Raw genomic sequence first — 26,683 nt, 5'->3', positions numbered from 1 at the left:
GCTGGCAATAGTGGCCTAACGGTCTGCAAGCTAAGCTCTTTAGCCGGAAACGCGCGGTGTGACGAGTGCTTTGATTTCCCCACCAATGCAGATCGATATTTCTGGCACGCAGTGATAGACGAGAGTTGTATATAAGAACGCGATGAAATCCTGCTGTCCATTTCAAATTATGTCTAAAGTACTGGCATGAATTCATCTAAACTCCTCACCATGAAGACTGCTGTTGTTACAGGCCTTTTTTTCACTGCGGTCGCTTCCGCGACAACGACCAGTGGCAAATTTACAGCTTTGAGCTTTAATGTCGCAGGATTGCCTTCGATACTGCAGTCCAATGATGTGAGCGGCTCAAAAACCGAAAATGCTGAAGAAATTGGCACCTACTTTTCGGAATACGGCTACGATATCATCCATATGCAAGAAGTGAGTGGATATAGATCATATTTAAATTAATTCCGTAATTCAAAATTGACTCTCAACTAGGATTTCAACTATCATGCGTATATCTACAGCACTGATGACCACGCTTACCGAACTTCCACATCTGGGGGTGCCGGAATCGGAAGTGGGTTGAATACTGTTTCCAACTATGATTGGGTTGACTTCACTCGTGTCACTTGGGATGACTGCTCAGATGCCTCTGAATATGACTGTCTCACACCAAAGGGATTTACGTTCATGCGCTGGAACCCTTCTAGTGGAGTTTACATTGATTTTTATAACCTTCACGCCGATGCTGGGTAAGCTCTCAAATAGAATATTGAAGATTATCGTCTCTAATATGGCTTTCACAGCACTGAGGATGATGATGAGACCGCACGCAACGACAATTTACAACAAGTTGCTGACTATATCGATACCTGGTCAATTGGAAATGCTGTTGTGGTTATGGGTGATACCAACAGTCGGTATACTCGTAGTGCTGACACGGGAATCCGGGTTTTTAAGTCTCAGAATAGCCTCACTGATGCCTGGGTTGAGCTGGAGCAAGACGGCGTTTATCCGACCGCGGGAGCTAATGCCTCTGTGTGTGATAACCCGTCTTTGATCGAGACCTGCGAAACTGTCGATAAGGTCCTGTATCGAGGATCCGACATTGTGACATTGTCTGCATATAGCTTCTATTATGATGGCGAACAGTTCCTGAACACCGACTCTGATTACCTTGGGGATGTTCTCTCTGATCATAACCCGGTTCTAGTCAACTTCACCTGGGCTTTGTCGGACTCGTTTCGGCAGAGTGAGTTTTCTGGCGGCCCACATGGAGATTGGTTCAATGATCTTCCTGATATGCCTTCTTCTCCAGCAGCTTCAGTTTTGACATTCCGAGGCGGTAGCCGACTTGATGCTGTGGCGTTGGAGCTAACCGATGGTACGTCCTTCAGCCATGGTGGAACTGGAGGCACCGAAGTGAGCCTCACTCTCGGTTCCGATGAGTACTGGACAACCACAGAGCTCTGCACAGGAACGTATGATGACCATACACGAAACTTCTATATCAAAGCCACAACAAGCTCTGGAAACACCCTGGAAGCAGGAACTGCTACATCCAACTGCACGACATATACTGCCGACTCTGGATACGGTGTAGTTGGTTTCATGGGACAAGATGGAGATGAGATGGACCAGTTGGCTCTTATTTACGCACCATATGCGTGATTAATGAGGTAGAAAGAAGGCATCTAGTAAAAATCTACGAGGGATAACTCGAGTTGATATTTTCATATCCAAGTCCCAAGACCGCATCTGCTCGTATGGATGTTATTTCATATAAGACATTGTCCGCAATGTAAACACGATATGTAGAAATAATATCCACTATTTATGCGAACGTCGCTTTGCATGTAGATCTTCCATAGGTGCATCAACACCATAATTCATAACCTTGGATAAGTCTCCCAAGAACAGACTGGCGACACATGCCACGAGTCCAAATGGGATTGCTATGATCCATATAACTCTCAATCTATCGGCATATACCTTTTTGAGTGCATTCGCACTCTCTTGGATTATATATGGATTCATCCCCGCAATTATGTCGAGGGCAGCTGTGTTGCTCGACGAGAGGGCCTCAACAAAAGTCTCAACGGATGATTTTGGAAGCCCGGATTCAAGAGCCGCCTTGGCCGTATACCGAGGGATCTATTTAGCGATACGCTCATTCGATACTGCAGTGAAGATAGCAGTAAAGATGGCTGCAGCGATAGCACGCGAACAGGTGTTTCAAATAATTTGAAAGTTCTCGTGGGAAATAATTAGCCTAATTTCACGGAAGAGCCCAGAAATGAGACCTACAAGACGGGATAGAAGATCACGAAGGCGAACAAGAAAATTCCTTCGATGAAAATGAGGCCAATACAAATGGCAAAGGTATATACTCCATTTTCCCCATTTTGAGCTCCACGGAGAAGGTCATGATGTAGGATACCAGTCTGAGTGGATTTCCACTCATAGATTCCGAATGAAATCAAAGTGAGGATGCCTATTATCAAAGCCACCAACACCGGTGCACTAGTCCACTTATAAAGTCCTCCTCCAAGATTAAGACCTGTAATAAATATGGTCAATCCAGCAGTCAGCAGAAAAATCCATCAGATTGACCTGACCAAGCTTCTGCCAGAAAGATAGATGATCCAACCGAGTCTGTCTCTTTGGAGGTCTGTAGCCAAAAAAAGGCCAATTGCTGTCATTCCCCAAAGCGCCATTTGAATCCACACGAAATAGAACCACAGGATGACAAGCAATCAGATAATGACAAGAGAAATGAAATTGAATAATGTATTTAAGTGGTCATCAATTGAAATAATGGGCTCCCTTGAGTAATTGAACATTACAATAGAACTTTTGACAACGGTCGGAAGAGAGCTCGGATCAAAGTACCCGGGAGAATACTCACATCAGGGCCTTGAAAGACCCCGGAATTATAATCCCGCTCTAGCCTTTAGAATGAATTCCATCTGTGTCAGGACCTTAGATCCGGTATTTCCCCAGCATTTGGGAAGCCTCGTATTTACATTGAAGGCCTCGCCACGGATGGAATCAATTCAATTCCAAATAGTCGCGTACCATGATCAATTAACACAATGAAGTTTTCCACAAGCTTCCTCAAGGGCCAAAGGGAATACACAATACACCTCGTGCAACAGTACGGCCCATTCTCCTTACGTCAGGTTCATAAGCCCCACAATATATCAACCCTTTTCTTTGGTGACAGACCGAACTAGATCAACAACAGAACCACCCACCCACTACTCGTCACATATTCCGGGAAAAGATAACATCTCCGATAGATAACAGGAAATAATTGATAAGTCAGGTTTTACAGTGTGAGTTTCATTTGCATGAGTTTCGGTGCCAAATTACCGCATATTGGCAATACTAGACGGCATTGGAAAAAATGTGAGTATTCGAGGTGGGTTGGGGGGTGAGCAGACGCGTTCAACTACATAGTGAACCAGGGCGCTCTGCGGCAAGCCTGCAAATACAGGAAGGATGGATCAGCGAACCAACCCACAAACCACACCACACCACGATGGAAGGAAGCCTCTCAGAGAAGAAACAGATGCTGCTTCAGCGAAAGATGCGTAAAAGTTGTTTCTCTCCCTATCAGAGATGCAAAGCTATATCCTGTGAAGACTGCGTACTAGGGAAGATATCCTCCAATCAGAGATCACCTCTCGTCTGCCATTTTCCCACTATAATAGGAAGCAGTGTTGTATAAACTAACGTCCTCGCTTCTTTCTATTGACAATGTGTATTTCTACTATCTAGGCTATGATTGCGAGCCCTCCCACTCAAATATATCTGGCCCAATTTAGGAGGTATGCTCCCGATGATCGTGCTGTATAGAATATTTAAGATTCCTCTTCTACTCAAACTAACGGGATAAAACCATGCACGATATACTGACCAGAATTCTTATGAGATTATAATGCGGCCGTTATTTCCTTGCCAGATATGATGAGCATTTTGTATTGATAGCTCTGAATGCCCATCGATGCTCCTACGATAGTTATCTGGCTGACACTATATTCCATCCTCCTCGAGACGACGCACGGACCAGTGCCAAGTTTGACGAGTGGCCCGTTGGACTGCCGCGTTGCGGTGGAGAAGCCGCTCGCCGGCCACTCCCGCCGCCACGTGCGCCCGGCGCTGCTCCGTGGGCGGCGTACATCTTCGGAGCGAAGTCCTGCGGTGATTTCTGCCCTCCTGCGAACTCCTGACATTCTGCTCTGAGAGTCTAGACAATCTAGACAGCCTGGCCATCAGGAGGTCACGCTAATTGCCGTGCCTCTGGTTGGTTCCTGTTGTCCGATCAACGCACGCGCCAGTTGACACTGATTACGTCGTACCAGGTCTATACCAGGGCCACAGAGGTGGACGGGTGTATCGCTTCACCCACATGATGGATGTATCTCTTCCATCGCCGCCGGCTGTGAGTGCATTGCGTGAATCATTTGGCGACCGCAAGCCTCCCGACATTACTCGCAAGATCACCGCATGTGTAGCATGTCGAAAACAAAAGGTCCTTAATACCTCTATCGGACACCCGATATGTGATTGCTAATATGAAGTAGGTGAAATGCCATATGCGGGATGGTCAGGCCCCATGTTCCCGGTGTAAGAAACGAGGCCTGCCCTGTACCGTCAATCGAAGCCTGCAGACGCTGTTAGAAGAGGATGTGACGTGAGTTGATCGCATCATCCAGAATATAGGCACAGCACTGAATCGGTATTTAGGTGGAAAGGGGCAGTAGTAAGAAAAATAAAGTGCCTCGAAGAGGCTATCGCCAAGATCGCATCAAAAGTCGAGATGCCCGAATTGGAATTACAAGCACCACAGGAACATGAGTTACAACCAACAAGCCCACCGCCTATGGAAATGCCAGACGTAGAGTCATCAATTTTGAGCTCAGCATCACCCTCCAAGGATGTCCAAGACACATTGCAGACATGGGAAGTGGTGATGGACCCCAGAGGAGGGCCAGCATCGATTCCAGCTTCTTGCGTGTCTGAGAGCATACGAGCTGCTGCATTGCCAAATAGTCTTCCCAAATCTCGCCGGCCGGATCTGATCTCGACTGGACTTATTACGCTTCGTCAGGCATTGGCGTTGTTTGACACGTACCATTTGCGACTGGATCACTTCTTGTACCGCATACTCGGAGATCACATCAGCCTAGACTCTGTCCGAATAGCCTCCCCGTTGTTAGCAGCAGCTGTTTGTACGGTTGGAGCTTTGCATTCTCCATCGCTCGGCCATCTGTTTGAGATCTGCTATGCCGAATTCAAAAGCCTAGTGGGGTGGCAGATCTTTTCCAGAAATGCGAACGAAGACGACATCCGTGGGTTGTGCATAGGCGCTTTTTGGCTGCATGAACTTTCCTGGGCATTGATTGGAAATGGTGATTTTTTTCCCTAATCGACCCGCCGCATCAGAAGCTGTATGCTAACTTGGACAGCTGTTCGAGTGTCATCCGATATCAATCTTCATAGCGGGATCTACAAAGCCCTCAAGGGCGATCGTGAAGGATATGTTCAGGCTCGACTGTATTACCTTGTTTATGTATGCGACCACCACTTCTCGATCGCTTATGGTAAACCTCCAATGTCTCGAGAGGGGTTCATTATTGATTCTGCCAGTCAGTTGCTACAAACCAAACATGCGACAGAGGATGATGCCAGATTGATCAGCCAAGTCAAAGAGTGGTCACTTTTGGGGCGAGTTTTTGACACATTTGGTGTGGATGTGGATACAGCCATCGCTCCTGAGACCATACAACAGCTCCGGCGTTATTCAATCGGCTTAGATACATGGTTCGCTGATTGGAATGAAAGTTTTCAGGAGAGTCGCAACGTTGGAAACTACCCTAGAAAGGGCGTTGGGTTTCATTTTCATTTCGCGAAGCTGTACCTCTGCTCCCACGTGTTCCGTGGCATTCCCACGGCAGCGAAGGCAGCCCAGTGTTTTTCTCCAGAGCTGGAAGAAATCGCCAGTGCAGGAGTCTTATCAGCCATGTCCATTCTTCGGGTGATTGTTTCCGACACAGAGTTTCAGTCGTTCATGAACGGCCTTCCTCTATATTTTGACACCATGCTCGCATTTGCCGTGGTATTTCTGCTCAAAGTCGCGACCAAGTATGCAGCTGTGATCAGAATAGACAGTGCCAAGATCCTCTCTCTGGTCACTCAGACAGTGGCTACACTACGCGAAATTACTCAGTCCATGCACCGTCAACACTTGCTGGTTGTTATAGCAGAGGGACTTGAAAGGCTGCTATGCAGGTGTCAAGTCCCCGTACAACCATCCCAAGACTCTATGTACCATCCATCTCCCGCGATTGATCAAAATGGTCAATTTGAGATGACGTGGATGGAGAACATGGCAAGCTTTGATTTCCAAACTAATTTCCCAGATATAGACGAGTGGTGGCTTCATTATAGTACGTCAACAGGCCCAGCTCGCCCTATGGCACCAGGCTAGATGAATATTATCACGACAAATTCAAGACCAGATCGAATATGTCGTAGTTCCTCCATTGCCTGCCTCCCTTTAATTTCTTGAGAGGGGTCGAAGTAATCAGTGGAATATCTTGCTCGCTTAATCCTCCATGGGAGCGGAGTGGGTGATCCCTCACGCTGGACAGGTCATGATCCGATGCCTTGCTTCCGATCACTGCATGCGACTTTGAGATTACGACTATATCTCCTTCTCGGTCAGCAGGCATCTCATACTTGCTAGCGGCAACTTCTCCACTCAGAACTTCTTCGACTTCAGGAATTGAGCTGCAAAATGCCAACACAGGCTCGAGTTGACCGATATCTTTCAGGTATACACGCACAAAGGAACCTAAGGCCCCATGGTGACGAACAAAGGGATCAGTGATTGGGCAGATCACCCTGCAGGCATTGACACCAAGTTGAGCATTAATCATTTGCTCTAGAAATAGAACATTTGGTTCTCCTGCTGCGTTTGATTTTTTGCTCATACCGTGATCGCCTGTGACCCCGATCGCTGGTGCCAATGCAGAAAGCTTTTCTAGCCGATCGTCAATTGCCTTCATAAAATCACTAGCTTCTTTATCTCCGGGCGCATGCTTGTGTTGAATAAAGTCAGAAAGCGTCAAGTATAAGAAATCGGACTTCTTTTCTTGGAGTAGCTTAATCCCCGCATCCAGAACAAATAAAGACAGCTCGCCTGAGTACTGGCTTGGGGCGGGTTGCCCAAGCCACTTTTCCACGTCTTCGATACCATTCTCCTCGAGACTGCAATCTTCGGATCTCTCAGCAGAAAAACAAATAGCACCTTTCAGCCCATTGCCGATGATCTTGCGCAATTTGTCTTTGGCAGTAATAGCAGCGACCCTGACACCCCTTTGGAACATCTGCTCCAATAATGTGGACCCTCGGAGCAACGAATCATCAGTGATCATTTCCTTCTCGCCGGTTTCCCGGTCAAGAAAGAAGTTGCCCGCAATTCCATGAGCCGCCGGTGGAGCACCAGTAATAATGGACACATTGTTGGGGTTGGTGAACGAGGGCATACAGCTTTTAGCTGTAGTGTGGAAGCCACTCTCAGCGAACTTCTTCAAAGTTGGCAAAAAGCCTTCGTCGAAGCCCTCTTCCAGGTATTCTGGATCAAATCCGTCAATACACACCACGACAGTTGGCCGGGTTGGAACACGATATTCTCTAGAATGAAGGGTGAACTTGGTCCGCGAGTCTTAGGTCTCGGTTAGCCCTGACGCTTTCATCGTCCAACAAGACGATGACTTACCAAGTAAGCACTGATAAACCAGCTCTTCGTAGGCCTCGAGACCGGGAACTATATTCTTTGGGTCCTTTGCCAGGTCATCCCATCGCCGTACGGCTAGTTTTTCCTCAAGCCATGGGTCCTTTTGAGCTTCAAGGACTTGTTCAGGCGTGAACCCTCCACCCTAATTCGAAATTTTAGTTTTTCTTAATTAATTCGAAAGAATGTTGCGATTTGTACGTACCTGAATATGCAATGTACGCTTACTAGTTTCACTGAGGCCGTCATGGTAGGTCTTGTCCGTCGCAACCAAGTATCTTTTGGCCATGACATGACCGCCTACCAACTGACAGACTCGTTCGCTGAAACCAATCTGGCGCAGGTACGACTCACCGAGGACTTCATGGCTTTTACGCCCAATATACCGTCCATCTGGGGCGTACAACTTGCCCATTTTCTCCGCAACTGGAATAAAACGGCCAACGTCGTGCAATAGAGCACCGACGATAACTTCAAGGTCACTCCCATATTTCGGTGACTTGGTGGCGTGGTAGGCACACTGAAGTGAGTGTTGAAGTTGGGTCACTCGTTCGCCAAGATAGTCCGATTGGCCTTGGGCATGTAGGAATGCGAAGAGTGTTGCGATGGTGGCACGAGTGTGCCCTTTAACAGATGGAAGCATATCTGTAGAATCCACAGCGGTCATTTTGAGACTCGTAGTCATTCAATCTGTTCAATGGACTTTCCGACACTATCACTCCGCAGTAGATATCGTGGTGAGGACCCTTCGACTCGAATGACAAGAGATCCTTTTGCGTTGCTTGAAATGCGCTAATATTCTCATACAGAACTCGATTTATACGGAGAAGATGTGGACTTCAGAATTATCAAATTAGTCCCTCACATGTGGAGATCAACATGTCTGTGATTCATAACCCTCTCGTGAATGATAGGCCCGGACGGCATCATCCGCCTTATACGTCGGGACGAAGCCCGGTGGCCCGTGCGGGAACCCTTGAAGTCGGGATGAACACCAGTGGCAACTTGCCCGAGTAAGGTCACGTAAGGAATCATAGAGCTTGACAAGTGTTCTAAGGTTGGAATCTTGGGTGCGGATTGGTGGGTTGACAAGGTGGTTGCTTTCAAGTGGCCAGGAATCGTGGGTGTTGTGGGGTGCTTGTGTTCATAATCTTCTCACTATTTAATCCAGCATCGTGGTCGTTCTTTACACATCGGAACCACACTTTCTTTCAATTTTACTTTAACACGCCAAGATTATCATTTTCTTCATGGGATCTCTCACTCCAGAACAGGTGGCATTCTACCACCAAAACGGGTACCTTTTATTGCGGGTCACAGAGCATCAGCTGGTGGACCCGGTGGCCTTGAAAGAATGGACAGAAGAGATCAAGGCTTGGCCCCGGGTCAAGGGCAAGTGGATGCCTTATGACGAGATCAATATCAATGGGCAGCGTCAGCTTATGCGCACTGAGCGATTCATTGATTTCCATCCGAAATACAAGGAATTAGTCTGCGGAAAGAAACTAGGAGACATCCTGAAGGCTGTTTCTGGCGATGTAACTCATTCTAACTTGACATATCATGGTATTTTCTGATGATCTAATGATATCACAAATAGGATATGTTGCTTTTCAAAGATAAGATCAACTATAAGCAACCTGACGGTAACGGGTTCCAGGCACACCTCGATGCTCCAGCCTATGATCACATTGGTCGCATCGAACATGTGACAGCAACCTTAGCTATTGATGCTGCGACCATTTCAAATGGATGCCTTGAGGTTGTGCCCGGCTCACATAGGATGAAGGTGGACTTTGTGGAGGGGGGGCGCATCAAGCCTGAATGGGAACACGCCCATGAATGGGTTTCTATCCCGCTGGAGGCAGGCGATCTTCTAATCTTTGGTTCACACCTTGCGCATCGATCGGCTCAAAACAGGACTCAGGGTAGCCGATCAAGTCTCTATGCTACTTTCCATTCTAAAAGTGATGGTCTGGACTTGAGAGAGAAATATTACAAGCACCGGATGGAAATGTTTCCTCCTGAACATGGTAAGGCTAGCGAGTCATGTCTTTGGTAGTAGATATAGAATGCTGATGAGTTATAAACAGAACGTGAAGAGGGCAAAGATTATTCTCAAGGATATAAAATATATGGTTTTGCCGCGCCTTTCACTCCAATTGACCAGAATGTCACCCCGTGCGATATAGCTGGCCAGTCATGATTATTTGAAATGCAAGACAAACTGTTCTAAAATTGCTTGGTCGGATTACCTAGGATCATGAGAGCCCTGATCCGAGGGCCGGTGACCATTTGAAAAAATTCTAGTCAGAAACAAAAAAATTAGTGTCAGAGTAAATAAAAGGTGGAGATCTGAATTTCTGGCCTTGTCAAGATATTGAGACAGCATGACTGAGCTTGTCAATGATCAATCTCCTTTTAGCCTTTTTAGCCTCCAGTTGGTGATCCTCATTATGTTTCTCTCGAAGTATCAAATGTACACCATGTATCTTTATATAAATATTAGAAGTACAGGTATTCTACTGTTGGCTGTAAACTTTTCATACGTGAGTGAGGAGAATTCCATTGGCAAGAAAAACGTTTTCTCATAGCTAGCGAACTAAAGGCGCCATCGCTATACTAATACATAGAATGAATATTGTCATCATAGCCCAAAGTATTTGATGAGAAATGAAAATACCCTTTGGCAAGCTCTTCACCTTTGGTTCATGTTTAGCATAAATATCGAGGGCAGATGGCTCCTGTGCTTGAATCTGCAGATTATTTGAATCCGATCTTTTTCTTCCGGTGTAGTCGCTCATAGAGAGTTCAGGTGAGGGGGGCTCATTTAGATTAAGATCAGTAGGTGTATCGACTGGTTTCTGAACGGACCCTATCTGGAGGGAATCCATATGATTCTCCTCTGGCGTCGTCACAGAGTGGAGCTCCGTCTCTGGTATTTCTGATTCTTCGAATGGTGATGATGATTCGGACAGATTTCCTAGTTCCAATAGAAGCTTTGCGATTTCTTCATGGTTATAAACTCGCGCCAAAGTGAATGGTGTGTGGCCGAATGTGTCCTTTCTCAAAATCTCAGCACCAGCTGCGACTAGTCGCCGAACTGCTGCTTCATTCCCGAACACAACAGCCTGTTCCAACAAGACGTTCAACTCTCGTCGTGACTTGGGTAAATTTGCTCCGTGTGCCACCAACATGGTGCTGATCCTTTCTTCGTAGTACATTGCCGTTGTCAAGGGTGAATCGCCCCATTGGTCCTTCAATTCCATATCAGCCCCCGCATCCAGGAGCACTGGGGTAACATCTATGCTGTTGTAAAGCGACGTTAGATGTAAAGGCGTGCGACCGTATTTGTTCATTATGTCCAAATCTGCTCCATGATCAATGAGAAGACGTGTGATATCTGGATTATTGCGAGTAGCACTGTAGTGGAGTGCAGAATCTCCAACATCCGGGTCCTGTGCGTTGATTTCAAGCTTCGTCGAGTTAAGAAGTCTGGACTTCAACTCTTCGATAGATTCAGAACTTGCAAGTGCCCAAATCGGCAAGGGAGTGTTGACTGAAATCTCTGTATCTGTGCGTACCGGAAACTGGATAATTGTGCCAGTCTCTGTGCGTTTTGGTAGACCAGGTTCACTTTCGCAGGGCCTCTCTCTTTCCTTGTTTGCTCTTCGGGCTTCCCTGAGTAACTTCAAGACTTCCATATTATTTGTTTCTCGGGCAACGTAAACAGGGGTTCGGCCATAACTATCTTTCACTGTCACGTCGGCCCCGTACTCGAGTAGAACTCTGGCGGTCGCTTCCGATCCCGCGCGGGCTGCGTCGTGGAGAGTGGTCTTGCCATCCACGTCTTGCATATTCACATCAAGAGTATTGTCAAACTCAAGCAGAATCTGAATGATTTCGCTGCACCCATTGATGGCAGCGGAGTGAAGCATTCCTCGTCCTAACACATCCTTGTGATGAACATTCGCCCCCCGGTCAAGTAGTAATCTAACGACAGGGATTTGATTATAATCGATTGCTCGGTTGAGGACAGTTCCTTGTGATCCATCCTGAAGAACTTCAGTATCTGCACCATGATCCAAGAGGGCTTCCACAATTCGACGGTCTCCATCTTTCGCGGCCAATAACAGAGCCGTAGAGCCTCCGACATCCTGAAGATCAATATCAATATCAGGATGAGTCAGAAGAAGATCCACCGCTTCCTTCTCATTATAAAGCGCAGCTCTCATAAGAGCCGTGGTGCCTCGTGTTGATCTTTTGTTGATATCGAGGGATGGACACTTCAGAAAGAGCCTGATGATATCGAGATATCCTCCATAGGCTGCTATCATGAGAGGAGTTTCCCTTGTGGCGACAAGATTGACATCGATTTTTTCTTGCTGCAGTAATAATCTAACCATTTCCTTCTCACAATGAGTCACGGCACCGTGGAGTGGAGTTCCCCCAACATTGTCCACAGAGTTGATGTCGGCGCCGGCCTGAATTAGAGTAGCGCCAACTTCAGTAGCGCCCCGGGCAGCGGCAATAGCAAGAGGTGTCACGCCGTTAATATCTCGGGTGTTTGGGTCAATTCCATTTTGAAGAAGCTCGATCGCCAATCTATTCAGCCCGAAATGTGCTGCAAGGTGCAAAGGAGTGCTACCTTCCTTGCCAGTCCAGCTCGCAGAATCTTCTTCATCCACGTACCACAGAGCTTGAGATATAGAGGCAAATCGGGTGGGATCTGTTAGAAGGGTGCGAGCTTGATCAAAAAGTGCTTCTTGTGGAGATTGAAGAAGATGCACTCCCCAATATTCTGATGCGTATTTTAATAGTGGGTACTTTGCAAGCCTCTCATCAAAGTCAGCGGGCTCGGAGGGTCCCGAGCATGGACCAGACTGGAAGGGATCAAATAAAAGATAAGTAAGGCATGTTGATGCCAATTTGGTTGCGCCTTCGGGAAACCACTTTTCCTGATTCTCGACCTCAGAGAAGTAGTTCTTAGCAGAATAATGAACCAACCGGACACAGTCAGATTCGTCAAATTTGACAAGGCCGGCGCACATCGAAGCAAGAACTTGAACACGAATAATATTATCGGGATCAACATCATGATCTCCAGCAGAAACAGCAATTGCATGCTCAATTTCTCGACATTCCAAGGGGCGCTCAGCAAAAACGACCCAACCGAGGAAGTCCATGGCAAAGGCTTTGTGACTTGAAGGTAAGTCGCCAATGCGTGTCATTGCATCCGTATAAGTTCCGCTGAGCTCCTTTGGTAAAACCTTCAAGGCATCCACAACTTCCCCTGGGCGCATTTTGGAAGCAAGTGTATCCATGTTGAATTTCGCTAAAAGAAACATCCCATCATTTTCGTTGACAACTCTTTCCACAATGCTAGCCATTAGCCCTGTCTTCATCTCGACACAACGTTGAAGAAAATCCGAAGAACCAATTCGCCATTTAACATATACCAAGAGGTCTTGCTCCATAGCAGCAATCTCAATCCAGCTACTGTTGAAACGCTTGGTCATGATGTGCCCGTTGTTGCCGCATCGCTCTCCCTTATCGTAACATTCTTCGCAGACATCAAAGCCAACAATTCGAATAGTTTCGTCGCAGTCACCGCAGTGATACTGAAAATTCTGATTTGTCTTACCACAGATGTCACAATAAATATTCAAATCATTAGCAAAGTGTCTGGTGATGTTTTCAACAGGTCTTGAGGTAGCCATGATATTAAGGCTAATATCGAGAGAGGTGAGAGTCTCGATAAGAGTTAGTCTCCCTCTCTCTTCTCGCAGCTCATCAAGACCATCCACAATTATGAAAGCCTTTGGAAAGTTCGCCAGCTCCTTGTTGAGTACTGCTAAATATTCATCTCGCGAGGGACTCGTCTCTGCTTTACTGTGTTTGGAAAACATCTTCGAAGTGCCATCCGAAACGATGCCATAACGTTGGGCCAGTTGCTTGATCAAACTCGCGAGCAAGCCATCGATCGACTGCGACTGCGAGTCATCCCATTTGCAGTATAACATAAGAATTGCGGCACCTTTGACTCCGCCTTTTTCACTAAGTCGAAGTTTATCCAGCTCATTCACCACGATGGATGAAAGGAGAGTTTTCCCCGCCCCTGGAATACCTGGACAAAATAGCAAAGCATTTTCACTTTCTTTCCACCTGAGGAACTTTTCAGATTCTAGAAACCATTTACATGTTCCATCATGTTGTTCCTTGAAAAGAATGCTCTGCTTTGCAACGAAATTTAATGGTGATACCCAGTCAATCATTTCCTTCATCCGAGCCTCATCGATGATAGTCTTCACCGCTTGGCCATCACGGTAGATCTCCTGGCTGAGAGCATAATTAGATTGCTCGAGTGCAAAATGCAAAGTCTGTTGAATTCGGGATATTCTTTCTATGATTTGGATGACGTCCGACTTGGCCAGCGGCCATGCCAGAGTCTGTCGGATACTTCCACGAGCCGATCTGGGCTTCAATTTGCCCTCCACTTCTTTGACCAGGGTCTCTAACTCATTAAGGGTGGAATCAGAGTCAAATAGTGAGAGTAGTTGTGGTGGGAAGTGGTCTTTGTCAAGGACTTTCCCATCGGGGGCGATTTGCGCCTGGAGGGCTGTAATGGTAATCCACAAGTTCGACAGTTCCTGGAGAAGTGCAAGCCGTTCTTTACCACCCGCTGCGGCAGTTCCTAGGTATCCGATGATTTGGAATGCAGCTGTAGCAACACCAGCTATACTGGCGGCCAAGCTTAACGGATCCATTGGAATTTAGCTGCGAAATGTGAATAACCATGAGATAAACGAAGTTAGGGGTCTTCAAACTCAAACCAGGGTTCAACCCCCAACTTGGCCGGCAAATATCGGCCCGGAGAATAAGCAAAGGCATGGGGGCCGAACGGCTGACGATTCCAACACGTCCAATAGAAGTTCTAAATTACACGTTTGTCTTTCTGTGCATGCACGCTCTATGCCCGAAGTTGATGTGGCGTTGCTAGTATCAGACCAATGAACGATGTTCCTCAAAGCTGTCAGTGTGGGGCGGTATTTGTTTTCCCGGTGCGTATCTCACTGACACAACAAAACTAGCTACTTACCTTGTCGACTCATGTAGTCAATCAGCACATGGTATTCTCTACCTCGAATCAAATACCTGCGGATGACAGATCAAGACATTTGTTCTAGAAGCAGTCCATAACCTGTCCTTCACCGGGGTAAATTTCAACTTTTTCAGCCCAGTAGGTACTGAAGCGGGTGACTCTTATTGTTGAAAAAGAAAATGTAGATCATATTTTATAAACAGTGGATGCCACATTCAAGTAGGCTTCGTATTCAACCTCTTCATCTCCGTCCAGAACATCATAATGATAATGCCCTCCTTTCCGGTTCCCCTCTGTCTCAAAGCAATGCGTGTGCTCCATCCTCAATCCAAGACCCTCTGGGTCTGAACTATGCATCACAGTCAGGCAGACAACTGGAGCTTCAAAAACATGATAGGTGAGCCAATTTTCCACTTCGTCTCTATTTTTGAATGGCAGATTCTCTGGCTTCGGGAAGTCTGGCATGATATGAAATTTGGCTCTGCCTTTCTTCAACAGGAAGACACCACCCAGGCTGATGGGTATATCATCGCCATAGTGTTCTGCCAGGCCAAGACGGATACAATCCGTGAAATTCTTCTCGCCAGTTCGAGCACGGGTGGTGATTTTCAGTACCGGGCCTGCTTGACCTTTCGAACCGAAGAGATTAACCATGAGGCCGCAATTGAGACTCGAAATAGGTTGGCAGAGTGGTGAACCATCTGCGTCAACTTGGATTATGCGAGAGCCATTCGTAACCCGGTCGCCCTTGACTTCGTCAAAATCCACATGTTTACCAGATTGGCAGTATATATCAACAGCCAATTCAGCGTTGTAGCCTGTGTCGTGGAATGGAGCCGCCCCGGCACCGATTAGAAACTGGTCTTCCTCCTCACTCATCTGCATATCTGCAGCCAGTGACCGAAAAGCAAACTTCGCATCGAGATTGGGTCGCGGAAAAAGATTCTTTTGGCCACCTACATCCGCTACACAGGGGTCTCCTGAGAGACCAGGTCCAGCGAGATGGAACGGCGGCTGGCGGAGATCAGGACATTGAACAACGCTTACTGTTGCATCTATGAAGTTGGCCTGCAGCGCTTTTTCAATGACAGGCGCCAATTCATTCAAAGGCGGGGGATTGCGGGGATTAGCAGTGACAGTCATTGTCGATATTAAGCAGCAAAAAGGAATATTCGACGGAAAGTGGGAAGAAGGATGGTGTTGCGGGGAAGAAGAGAACGTTGCCGGTTGGTCGGTGTCGCGTCACGGAGCTCCGCCGACCATACACTAGCAGCACTGCAATTCGAACCTGCTTTTCTATTGATATTGCAACTGAAATTCATCACCTAAATTCTGTTCATTTATTATATCAAAACATTCTTGTAGAAGAGGTTCGACCTCCGGTCGCCGGCCGTGCCCGAGGCAAAACCCAGGAACAGCCGAACTTCCCCCGCGACTGTCTCATAGATCGCCAGCCCTTCTGGCTCACGGAATGACAATGTAGATCCAGCTGTAGTCAACGTAGGACCTTGAACAACCTTCCCAGTATTCATGTCCACACTAGTCACTTCAGAATTGACCTCGTTGTCCGTAACATCATACGAATTTCCCGTTAAAAGGTAGATGTATTGACCATAAGCAGCATACCCCTGAAATGTGTCCGATGCAGTGTTTACAGGAGGATGCTTGAAATCCGCCAAGGGATTCGTGAAATTGCCACCAGTCGCTTCGTCTAGATCGAACACAGCGATGCGTTTGCCCGTGCTAACATTGTACCGAACAATCAGGCGGTTGTTCACGGGGTCAATGGAGCACGTATGTTCAGTGGCATCGGAGATGGGTTGAAACTTGACAAGCGATGCAGATGTCGAGGACAAAGTGGAGCTGCTGGCGAATTTAAAACGGGCCAGTTTCTTTCCATACCCATTTGAATTGGCTTCGACCTCGGTCCAGAGGTAAGTCGATGACCCGACACCTTCAGCTCCGAAGGAAACCCCGTGGCCAAAGTCGGTCAGATACATATGAGCCACGTAGTTACCGTCAAAGTCCAGTTGAGTAATGCACAGATCGCCAGATGTTTCGGAGGAGCCGTCCCGGCGCTGTGCAACAAACAATCGCCGATTGACATTATCGAAGGCGAACCCTTGTTGTACTGTGACATCATACAAAGACTTGCTTCTGAATAGGTCATAGGAGGGCTTCGATAGATCAAAGCGCTTCGATGAAGGGACTGTTGCCGATACAAACTGGATGCTGGAGGATAAAGCAAGCAAGAGAAAACCAAGCCAAGCTGGCATTGAGAATTTTGTCCATAGGGACGAAGTCATGGTGCCGGAATATTGTTTGAGAAAATTGGTCTTGCTTCGAGAGAAGATGTTAATATTAAGGTGCGATGTTCCGGTTTTTTATACGTGTAGAAATTTGGGATACTACGAAGTTCTACACGAGCCCAAATCCCAAAGCGAGTTGATCATTACCAAATGTATCCCGATTACCTCGTATTGGTACCAAGAATAGAAAACGCCAAGTACATAGTGCTTAGCGCTCTCGGTTGACAGCAGAGATCGGTAAAGTGATGGAAGATCAGTACATTATTTTGTGGAAATACAGTTTTACTTCGAGGAGACTTCTGGAGCCCCATATAATGAACCCAGCCAGTCTCCTCGTGCCTTTCAGCCAATACCCATCATGCTCGTTTGGCCAACACCCATATTCAGGAATCGCCATTCTATTTTTGCCAAGCAATACCACACTCGCGATCGTTGTTTGCTGTTTGCTGTTTGCTTTTTACTTTTTGCTTCTGTCTTCAGATAACTATAAACTGCACATTGGAAACGGGAAGCCACGTCACCTTGTCACCTGAGACATTGTCGAGTCAAAGTTGAAATGAAGCCCAACTTGCGGGGAGACGTTCTCCCACAGTTCTTGTTTTCCATCTACTTATAGGAGACAAATAGGAATCACATAGGAACAACCTATCGGAACGGCCTCGACATATCCAGCCAAAAATGGCTTGAACGACAACTTTCAGCCATAATGAAGGCTATATACACCCCAGAAATCCTGGAGATGATCCTCCTCGGTTTGGACATGGGCACACTCCTTGTGACTGCCCAGCAAGTCTGTCGACTTTGGTCAAGCACAATCAAGCGATCACCTCAACTCCAGAAAGTCCTCTTCTTCATCCCAGCAACCAACGAATCTTTCTAGAGCGATGGTAAAGAGACCGCCAGTCCGTTATTGACAGCAGCATTCCCCACCCTCTTCCCAGAGGGATACCGGGTTTTTTACAAGGGGCTTTATAGACTGCGGCGAACTCATGGACTGGCTATCTATCGCCGAACAAACCACCAGTTTACCCGGAATTATCCTTCAACAACAAGTAGTCGTTTGAGGATAGACCTAGACCTAGCTGTCTTGTATTGGAATCAGGTGTTAGCACTCTCTGATCCCTCTCGGAACATGGACAAGGACCTGGCAATCCTCCTTGAGCAGAAATCATTCGGTGCAATGGGGCAGCAAATTCGCGTGGTCTTTGTCGGATTATAACTCTGACTATGGTCCGGATCCGGTAGCTCTATCGGGGACGAACACCAAGACATATACGCGATTCTACTGTATCATAAACAAAGACCGTTCACAATAATCAGGTGTGGGGGCGGGACGGTCAAACATAAACCTTAATATGGACTTGACATTGGAGGCGAAATAGTAACTAGCTAAACAATACAGACGATCCTGGGAATCTCTGACGGACCAGAAATTCCACGGTTTACTCCCATCCCATCATCCATCCCTGTAGAGCTGTAGAACTGTAGATCAATGCTCATCTTTCCGGAGTCCGCTGCTTTCACCATGTGCATATTCTCATTAGGCCTTTCGAGCCATCGTCATAAATCATAAAAGTGGACAGAAAAAGAAAGAGAAAAAAAAAACAGAGATAAAGGAAAATAAAAAGGGGTTTTTCCCCGAGATTAGAACAAACCCCCACCCCTATTAACACCGATCCTGTCCATGTCCCTACACCACATAGTGCGGCCGGCGGCTAGAGCTGCGGTGGCGGTGGTGCGAGCTGGAATGACCACGGCGGCTGCTGTGGCTCCGGCGACGGACGGTGGTCTCCTTCACGATAACCTCGCGGTTCTTGGAGTGGATGAAGAGGGCCAAGAAGGCGGTCCAGATGAAGAAGATGACCTCCATGATGCCCATCGCAAAGGTGGTCTTCAGCATCGCACAGGTCTTGTTGACGTGGTCGGCCAGGGGGTTATTTGTGCTCTGGCCGTACTCGCCGAAAGGACCCAGGGATACCCAGACTGAGCCGCCGTCCCAGTGACCACAGTCCGCGTTCGCAATGAAGCGCAGCTGGTAGACGCCGGCGATGAAGGCACCAAAGAACAGCATGTCCACGAAGGAGACGAAGAACGCCGAGCGCTTGGTGGTCGAGAAGCGGATCAGCGTGTCGACGGCCCAGAAGACCGCGATCACACTGACGATGAAGAGAACCAGGATGTAGGGCGGAGTGAGCATGTTGGCTTGGAGATAGCCATGGACGAAATAGGCCTGGTCAGTGTATCCGGCATGTTAGTCTGCGGGTTCTGGTGACTGGTGGGCCATCGCTTTGCGATGCGCATGAAGATGGAGTATATACGTACCATGATACCAATGATCGGGATCAGGAAGGTGATCTCCACCAACCGATTAAAGATGAAGAACAGGCTGCCAATCATCTTGCCGAGGGGCCTGTCAGGCAAAGCACGTTCCGGGATAATGCGATCTCAGGAATGCGACACAGATGACAAGAACGAGGAGCGGCGCGAAATGGTGGTGAAGAGGGCAAGTAGTATGTACGGAGAGCGTCAACAGGGCTGTACAGGAGGACGATCGCTGGCTACACGAGCATCACGTGGAGGTCTGTGAAAGGGAGGGATTGCGATTGCAACCTGGAGAAGATGAAGAAAGAGAAGGGAGTGAGGGGTGGAGGGGAAATAAAAAAAGAGATCTCGGTGCCGTCATCTTGCGCTGACCTGCGCTGACCTGCGCTGACTTGCGCTGACAGCGGGAGGCTGGGCGAGTCACATCGTTGGGTTGGAAGGGGGCTGGGGGCGCGCAACGGAGTCCATGGAGTCGACCGTCGCCAAGAGCCTGCGAGCACAAAGGCCCATGTATCATCGGGACGGGGTGAGTGGGTTAGTGCCCGCCCTGTCGTCAAATTTAATCAATGTCCTGCATTTGATTGACCGTTGATCTGCTTCGGTGCTTCAGGCTGGTTGGTTGGTTGGGTCCGTTGGATGGGCAACCCAGGGTGCGGATCCACCGCCCGCAAGCCGATATGGGATCTGGTTCAGGAACGATCAGGATATCTCAGAAAGACCTCCGTGGCCCGAACTGGACGGGAGATCCACGGTGATTCGCGATTCGTGACTCACAATTGGCTGCCCTCGTTTCTCGCTCATCACCCAGTCTCTCCGTCTCGCCCGGCTAACCCAACAATATATTCCATATCAATACGCGCGTCTAAGGATTCGGGCCCCGCTAACAAGCCCGAACACCATAAATGACTCGATGCTAAGCGCCGGGGGCCCAAATCAAGCATCGGACAAAAGCTGTCTAATAGACCATTCGATGCTGGAATGCGAAGCTGGGCCATCGAGGGGAGTATAAACTCAGCCTCCCAAGTGGTAAATCCATGAGGAATTAGAACCCCCGGGGATTCAATATCCAGGATAAAAGAAAAACGGGAAAACAATGAAGCCCGAAGAAATGCATTCTATTCACATTGATCCAAACTAGTATAGAAACTCGCAGATCGCGATCTTGCAAACGCCGGCCCCCTGTATTCATACAACCGAGAAAAAAAAAAAAAAAAAACGAAGGAGAAAAGAAAAGAAAAAGGCACAAAATCAGCCTGGATCCGGTGAGGCGATCTTGGCGCTGTTGGACTCTAAATCAAGCACATGGATGGTAATCTAAACTTGATACCCTGTAAAACCCACTCATATCACAGTCGATCAAATCGGAAGCGGCGTCTCGCTCAGCTGTCGTCCGCGCTCATGATTCAGGACCACCTCGGGAGGTGGGGGAACTCGGGCGCTTGCGGCCGGATAAGCCTGAGACTGATACGCAGTATTCGTCTGGTGTGGGACCGAGTAGCGACTGACACTCGAGTCCCGGGGCATCGCATACCCCTGTTGCATGTCAAACCCCCGCTGCATCTCAAATGCGTCGCCGGAGCCATCCTCACTCGACGACCAGTTGCCATCCGGATCATGGTCGTGCGGGCGACGGGGATACACCTGCGAAGTGAATGGATTCGTTGGGTCGGTGTGTCCCGTGAAACCCGGTCCGGCCCGACTCGAGGGGGAAACGGAACGCTCATGATCATCGGACGGTTGTAGCCGGTCTTCCTCGGAGTTGCGGAGGTGTTTCGTACTGTTACTACGGAGCGCTGTCAATTGGCCGCCGACAGGTCGAGGGGGCTCGGTGCCCCAGGTGCGGATTGGGTATGCTCGGCCCTTGCGCCATGCCTCGCTCAGCGGAGGGAAATACTGGCGGTAGGAGACTATCGCGCAGGCAACCCCTAGGAGCGACCCGGTGATAACATCGAACGGGTGGTGGCGTGCATCCATGATCCGAGACACGGCAACAAGGGTCGCCGCAAGGATGGGGATCGTGCACAAAAGCGTCTTCCATGTCTCGCCGCGGTTGTCCATAATGTGGAGCTTGCCGCCCAGCCACAGGGAAGTGTAGAACAATCCGGCAAAGGAGGCTATTTTCACCATATATTTGTCAGTATCTGTATCTGTCGAGTGCGGGAGGGAAACCCAGGAATGTGGGGGGTGGGGGGTGGGAAAGGGGGAAGCAGCTTCCAAAGAAGACTCACAGCTACTATGACCTGTAAAAATATCTTAGCGGCAATTTCAAATAAGCTCCGGATCCGGAGTTCACATACCTGAAGGCCATGAACGAAACCCATCCTTGATGAGAGACGCCTGTCCCGTGCAGATGGTTGAGTTGGACAGGCCGTATGGGGAGAGGTCGTGGCTGCCGCCGCGAGGCTGGCAGCGGTCGATCAGGTCGGGACGAGGTTTGCCGCAGGCATTCTTGAGAACCTGGGTGACCACAAAGGCCAGTCCTTGAGACAACAGCAATCCAAGGATGCCGCAGTTCATCTCCCATAGACGGTCCTTCCATCGCCAGGGACCCCGGGTTCTGCGCTTCCCGGACAGGTCCTGGGGCTTGTGGTGCGAAAACAGTCCATCGATGAAGAGGGTATAGACGATAATCAGGACGAGCGGGAAGAGTCCGGAGATGCAGAGGGCGTATACAATGGGGATTCGTTCGTGCACGGCGTAGGGATACTGGAGGGATTTGTTCTCGAGAGAAAAGTGTTGGTGGTATGGTTCGATGGAATCGAGGACCCAGAAGCCGATCACACAGACACTATTGCGATCGCATAGCTGTCAGTCAGTTCACATTCAACCATCCGAGCGGAACACCGGGATCTCTGGCCGGTAAGAGAGGGGGTGAAGAGCTCACATGAGGATCACATAGTCGAAGATGTAGCTGGTTGGAGAGGGCGAAGGTTAGTGGGCGCCACATTTCGCGGGGAAGCGAGGGGAAAACCCACGAAATCACCACACGCGGTCGCAACCGCCGCTTTGAGAAGGGCAATTTGGCCGGAACCTCCATTACTTGGAGATGGGCAAAAGTCGAGAGAATCCGGATGAGAGTCTTCCACAGATCAGGAAGATTCAAGGTGTTCCGCCCACTTTAGGCAGCCGGGGATCTGGTCGCGTGCTGCTTGGCGCTGGGCATGTCCATCATACATATACTCCATATCCTCGTCTCGCATCTGGCCTCGCATCTGATCTCCCCTCTGCCATTGGCGGTCCCTGCGATCAATCCACTGGGAGAATCCTTTCCCAATCCTTCAAACGTCTCGAAACTTTAACCGCGGACGTCCACAACTGGTGCGTTGCGGCGAACCAGAGTGGCCGGGCATGTCACCAAGTAGCCTTCTCCACGGTGGAGACTCGCCCCTGACTACAGACCGTGACGCCGCCAACACTTCAGAACAATTTTAGTAACACGGTTTTATTGGTTGGCCAACCCCCCCTATATGGCATCTTAACTATATCCCATATTTAACGGCCGTCAAACAATCTTCAAACAGCGCCCTGCTGACGGTGGCCGAGGGATTCTATGGTCCGAATATCCAAGCAGCGGCTCCCCGACGCCTCCAAAAGAAAATTTCTGACTATTTTTTGATTGACTGAAAGCAGACGCCGGCCAAGAGGCGGGGCATGTTACTCTAGATGATCGCCAATTTCTCTGGGGAGCCTGATTGCTCATAGTTGTGCATCGTGCATTCTCGATCTGATAATCTCGGGTTCCTTCGCCAAAACGCTTCATTCTTTTCCAGCCGCCACCTTATTCTCACCACGGCTGGATCATCATGCTATCAAAGTGGGAAGAGTTAGACCCGTGCTAGTTTGCGGTGGAGCAGACACCAAAACGTAGAGGAATCTTTTCCGTTCATTTAGTGTTGATCTGTTGAGGGGCGTAGGTACGGTACGGTCTGCGTTCCTCGACCCGCCCGGACTAGGCAGCACGATTATCTACATCCACAAGAGTCACACCGCAGGATGCATGTCAGCCTCTGCCTGCACGAGATGATCATCGAAAGGAAAGTCATTCGAATCGAAACCACCACTCTGAACAGTCAACCAGGAGCATACGGGTCCGGACATGCTATCTGGTCTGAATCAGGCACGAGTTCAAGGAATGAAATAGATATGCATTCTCGGGGACGTGAGATCAAAGATCTAGTATCTTCATTCACTTTGTTCTAGAACAGACGTGTGCAACAAAAAGAGAAAAACGCCCGGGGTCACAGTCAAATCAAACGCATTTCCACGCATCCACAAACGGTCTACAAGACAATCAATTAACCCCCTCCCGCACCCCAATCTCAGATATACCGTGACGAATTGCCAGGGACCAAAAACAAAGAATAGAAATTAAAAAGTAAAAACGAAAAGCAAATAGAACAGACACGGTACGTCTAGCAGACAGTCACATAGAGACCCAGTCTAAATCTCCAAGGTTAGCGGTCAAATTCTACAAGAGGCGAGCTCGGGTATAGACTCACGGAGAAGGGTTCCAGTCTTCGAAGAAGTTCAGGTTGGTGCTGCCCGCGTTTTTCATCTCATAGGCCACTGCCTGGCCAGCCGGGCACGAGAAAGTCGACACCACATACGAATTGCCGGGCGAGATAGTGATACTACCCAGATCCTTCGACACAGACGGGACACTGCTAAAGGTCGTCGAGGTGCTGACTGTGCTGGAAAGCTTCGCAATGTCAATCTTACCGTCGCCGCTGAAGCTATAGGCGGAGGTCTCGAGGTCTTCGCGCCGGGGGAACAAAAACACCAGGCTACAGGTCTTGCCGGAGTAGGATGATGGAATGTCGAAGTTGAACAGGCTCGACGTGGTCGAGTTGATGGTGCCATTGAAGGTAGTGCCGAAGGCGTCGTTGGGCGCGGTCGAGTCGATATGCACGATCAGGTGCGGGTACTGGTAGTCGCCGGACAAGGTGGTCGGGCAGCTGGTGCCCGTGTTGCCCGTCGACGAGCCCGTCGACGTCCTCGTCGAGTTCCCAGCCGAAGTCCTTGTCGAGTTCCCATTCGCGGTCCCGTTGGGGCGAATTGAGCCAGTGGGTTGTGCAACGCCGCCCGGCGCGCCGGTGGTGTTCGAGAAAGGACCGACGCCAACTCCAGTTCCAGTAGTCCGTGCACCTCCAGAGGCATGAGAATCACTAGCAGAACCGATGTTGCTATTAACGCCAGTGCTAGAGGGATGGGGGGCTCCGGAAGATTGAGAACCACCAGCACTAATGCCACCAACAGGTGAAGCACCGCCAGTAGTTTGAGTAGCTCCGCCGGAAGTCTGAGTAGCTTCACCAGAAGTATGGGAGCCAGCAGGCTGGCCACTACTCGAGGTATGAGAAGTCCCAGATGAAGTTGCAGATGAAGCCGCAGAGCCCGAAGCACCGGGCACTGCAGGAGCGTTGTTTGTAGGACAGGTGCAGTCCGACACAGTCACAGTCGAAACAATCGTCACCGGCGGGGCCGGATTAGCAGGTGCCGAGCCCGAGTTCGAGCACGAGTCCGCCGTGATCGTGATGTTCTTGCACTTGGTCACATCGGTACTATTGGTGGTATACACGTTCAAGCCACCATTCTGGCCAGTTTCACACGCAATCCAGCTGCCGCTACCGTGATAGTCTAACTGGCCCGAGGATGTGATCGAAAAGCCGGGGGTTGCCGCAGACCCTTCGTCACACTGGAACTGGGTGGTCTCCGCTGATAGTATGGATTAGATTAACCATCAACGGCTTTCAAGAGTTTTTGACTTTTCATTTGACATCATACTTACTCGTGATGATGCACCCACGGCCGGCACTGTCGGTGATTGCGCCAGTCGAGTTGATACAGTATGTGGACGGGGACAGACTGTTGTCCCCAATGCGGTTCTGGCCGTCGCTGAGTTGGCCCAGGGAGCCGGAGACGCCGCCAGAGGAAGTCAAGTGAAAGCAACACTTATCGGCGCGGCCAACGAGAGCATTGGCGCTGGCAAAAAAAGCGGCGAGGGCAATGAAGCTCTTCATGATGGCAGCGAATGAAGGATAGCCGCCGTAGAAACGAAGGAATGGATTGCTTGTCCGGGGTCTTTTTCTCTGCTATGAATGCGAAATGCTTGCCGCTGTGAGGTCGTATATATGGTATATATGGGCGGGGATCAAACCTCAGATGACTCGCCCAGTCGAGTCCAGGAAACTAGGGCATTCTTATAGCCAGCAACCAGATAAAAAGTGGAAACTACATCGTTTACGAATCAAGATGGGGATGGGCCCTTCCGGCAGGGAATCACTCACTCCACTGAAAAACCGGCGACTGCTCCCGAGGAGAAAATAAATAGAAATCAAAGGCAGAAGGTGAATTCCAGCCTGTGAACATCGTAGCTTGGACCGCTGTCCAATGTCGACCATGGGTGAAAGGTGGATTGGTACCTTGAATCGGCGAGCAAGTAATTCGAGGTTTCGGGTCCGAGTCAGCCGGGAAGACCATCCGCTGGGTGAAATAGACGTCATCTTCTACTCCCTCAGAGATGGAGCAGTATTTCTGACCCCGAATCCCTACCGTAAGAGGACATCTGACGACTATCAATGGTCAATGTTCACTGTTGATGGAGCAGTGGGACAGTCAGGGCCTACCATCCTCCAGGGTGTCGCCTTTATCCTACATGTAGGTTGGGTTCCTCTTCAGTGCCTGGATTATGGCCCTGAATACAGGCACCATCATTCAAGTGGCAACACTTTCGACCTGTTACACAGTACAGCATCTCGGGTACCTCTCGTCTGAGGAGCTCTATTTATAAAAACTTGGGTCAAGATGAGCACCATGACACATTTCCATGGTCAGCCCGACTTGTTCTGGCTTCTGATTGACAGCCAAACATGCCTTTTCGACGGTTGGAAAAGGCAATAAACAAGATAGAAGACAAAAGCAGGCACCCGGCACTTCCAGGTTCCATTGGGGGTCAGATAAAAGTTCTCCCCTCAATATGTCCTTGTAAGGCAACGTCCTCATCATACACCCATCACGAGAAAGCAAAGAAGAGGCCAATCTGCCTTTCTGGAGAAATAATTCCTGGCTGCATATAAGCAAAGCCCCGCGGTCTTTACACGGTGGAGATCAGCCTCCTCGGTATCGCATCATTGTGGATTTCCGGAATGGAGAACCCTGGATATC

General features: G+C 49.0%; 10 protein-coding genes across 10 annotated transcripts; 3 read left to right on the top strand and 7 right to left on the bottom strand.

Moving 5' to 3' along the window:
• Positions 1–210: 210 nt before the first annotated feature.
• N7462_010229 (endonuclease/exonuclease/phosphatase family protein) lies at positions 211–1,656 on the top strand (the record flags this gene model as incomplete). The annotated part of the gene is made up of 3 exons (XM_057081943.1): positions 211–420; positions 481–737; positions 792–1,656. The coding sequence occupies 3 exons, from the start codon at positions 211–213 to the stop codon at positions 1,654–1,656; spliced, it is 1,332 nt and encodes a 443-aa protein (XP_056928983.1).
• A 2,746-nt stretch (positions 1,657–4,402) lies between these two features.
• On the top strand, positions 4,403–6,481 carry N7462_010228 (Zn(II)2Cys6 transcription factor; the record flags this gene model as incomplete). The annotated part of the gene is made up of 4 exons (XM_057081942.1): positions 4,403–4,522; positions 4,575–4,684; positions 4,738–5,402; positions 5,460–6,481. 4 exons carry the CDS (start codon positions 4,403–4,405, stop codon positions 6,479–6,481), a joined length of 1,917 nt encoding a protein of 638 aa, XP_056928982.1.
• Positions 6,482–6,491: 10 nt separating this feature from the next.
• Positions 6,492–8,456, bottom strand: N7462_010227 (Alkaline phosphatase-like alpha/beta/alpha; the record flags this gene model as incomplete). Its single annotated transcript, XM_057081941.1, has 3 exons — positions 6,492–7,687; positions 7,775–7,934; positions 7,995–8,456. The coding sequence occupies 3 exons, from the start codon at positions 8,454–8,456 to the stop codon at positions 6,492–6,494; spliced, it is 1,818 nt and encodes a 605-aa protein (XP_056928981.1).
• Positions 8,457–9,039: 583 nt separating this feature from the next.
• N7462_010226 (phytanoyl-CoA dioxygenase family protein) lies at positions 9,040–9,995 on the top strand (the record flags this gene model as incomplete). The annotated part of the gene is made up of 3 exons (XM_057081940.1): positions 9,040–9,327; positions 9,390–9,822; positions 9,883–9,995. The coding sequence occupies 3 exons, from the start codon at positions 9,040–9,042 to the stop codon at positions 9,993–9,995; spliced, it is 834 nt and encodes a 277-aa protein (XP_056928980.1).
• Positions 9,996–10,406: 411 nt separating this feature from the next.
• On the bottom strand, positions 10,407–14,556 carry N7462_010225 (uncharacterized protein; the record flags this gene model as incomplete). Its single annotated transcript, XM_057081939.1, has 2 exons — positions 10,407–10,411; positions 10,473–14,556. The coding sequence occupies 2 exons, from the start codon at positions 14,554–14,556 to the stop codon at positions 10,407–10,409; spliced, it is 4,089 nt and encodes a 1,362-aa protein (XP_056928979.1).
• Positions 14,557–15,077: 521 nt separating this feature from the next.
• On the bottom strand, positions 15,078–16,034 carry N7462_010224 (uncharacterized protein; the record flags this gene model as incomplete). The annotated part of the gene is made up of 1 exon (XM_057081938.1): positions 15,078–16,034. One exon carries the CDS (start codon positions 16,032–16,034, stop codon positions 15,078–15,080), a length of 957 nt encoding a protein of 318 aa, XP_056928978.1.
• Positions 16,035–16,234: 200 nt separating this feature from the next.
• On the bottom strand, positions 16,235–17,197 carry N7462_010223 (putative FacC-like extracellular signaling protein; the record flags this gene model as incomplete). Its single annotated transcript, XM_057081937.1, has 1 exon — positions 16,235–17,197. The coding sequence occupies one exon, from the start codon at positions 17,195–17,197 to the stop codon at positions 16,235–16,237; it is 963 nt and encodes a 320-aa protein (XP_056928977.1).
• Positions 17,198–18,890: 1,693 nt separating this feature from the next.
• Positions 18,891–19,597, bottom strand: N7462_010222 (uncharacterized protein; the record flags this gene model as incomplete). The annotated part of the gene is made up of 2 exons (XM_057081936.1): positions 18,891–19,430; positions 19,523–19,597. 2 exons carry the CDS (start codon positions 19,595–19,597, stop codon positions 18,891–18,893), a joined length of 615 nt encoding a protein of 204 aa, XP_056928976.1.
• Positions 19,598–20,878: 1,281 nt separating this feature from the next.
• On the bottom strand, positions 20,879–22,559 carry N7462_010221 (phosphatase PAP2 family protein; the record flags this gene model as incomplete). Its single annotated transcript, XM_057081935.1, has 3 exons — positions 20,879–21,762; positions 21,820–22,327; positions 22,407–22,559. The coding sequence occupies 3 exons, from the start codon at positions 22,557–22,559 to the stop codon at positions 20,879–20,881; spliced, it is 1,545 nt and encodes a 514-aa protein (XP_056928975.1).
• A 1,375-nt stretch (positions 22,560–23,934) lies between these two features.
• Positions 23,935–25,539, bottom strand: N7462_010220 (putative GPI anchored cell wall protein; the record flags this gene model as incomplete). Its single annotated transcript, XM_057081934.1, has 3 exons — positions 23,935–23,962; positions 24,022–25,234; positions 25,308–25,539. The coding sequence occupies 3 exons, from the start codon at positions 25,537–25,539 to the stop codon at positions 23,935–23,937; spliced, it is 1,473 nt and encodes a 490-aa protein (XP_056928974.1).
• Positions 25,540–26,683: the final 1,144 nt, after the last annotated feature.

This window comes from Penicillium macrosclerotiorum, assembly GCF_028827735.1.
Source record: "Penicillium macrosclerotiorum strain IBT 26536 chromosome Unknown utg000010l_segment0_segment0, whole genome shotgun sequence".
Lineage (NCBI taxonomy): Eukaryota > Fungi > Ascomycota > Eurotiomycetes > Eurotiales > Aspergillaceae > Penicillium > Penicillium macrosclerotiorum.
Note: the sequence above shows the minus strand (reverse complement) of the source record. Positions and strands in the feature narration are given on the sequence as shown.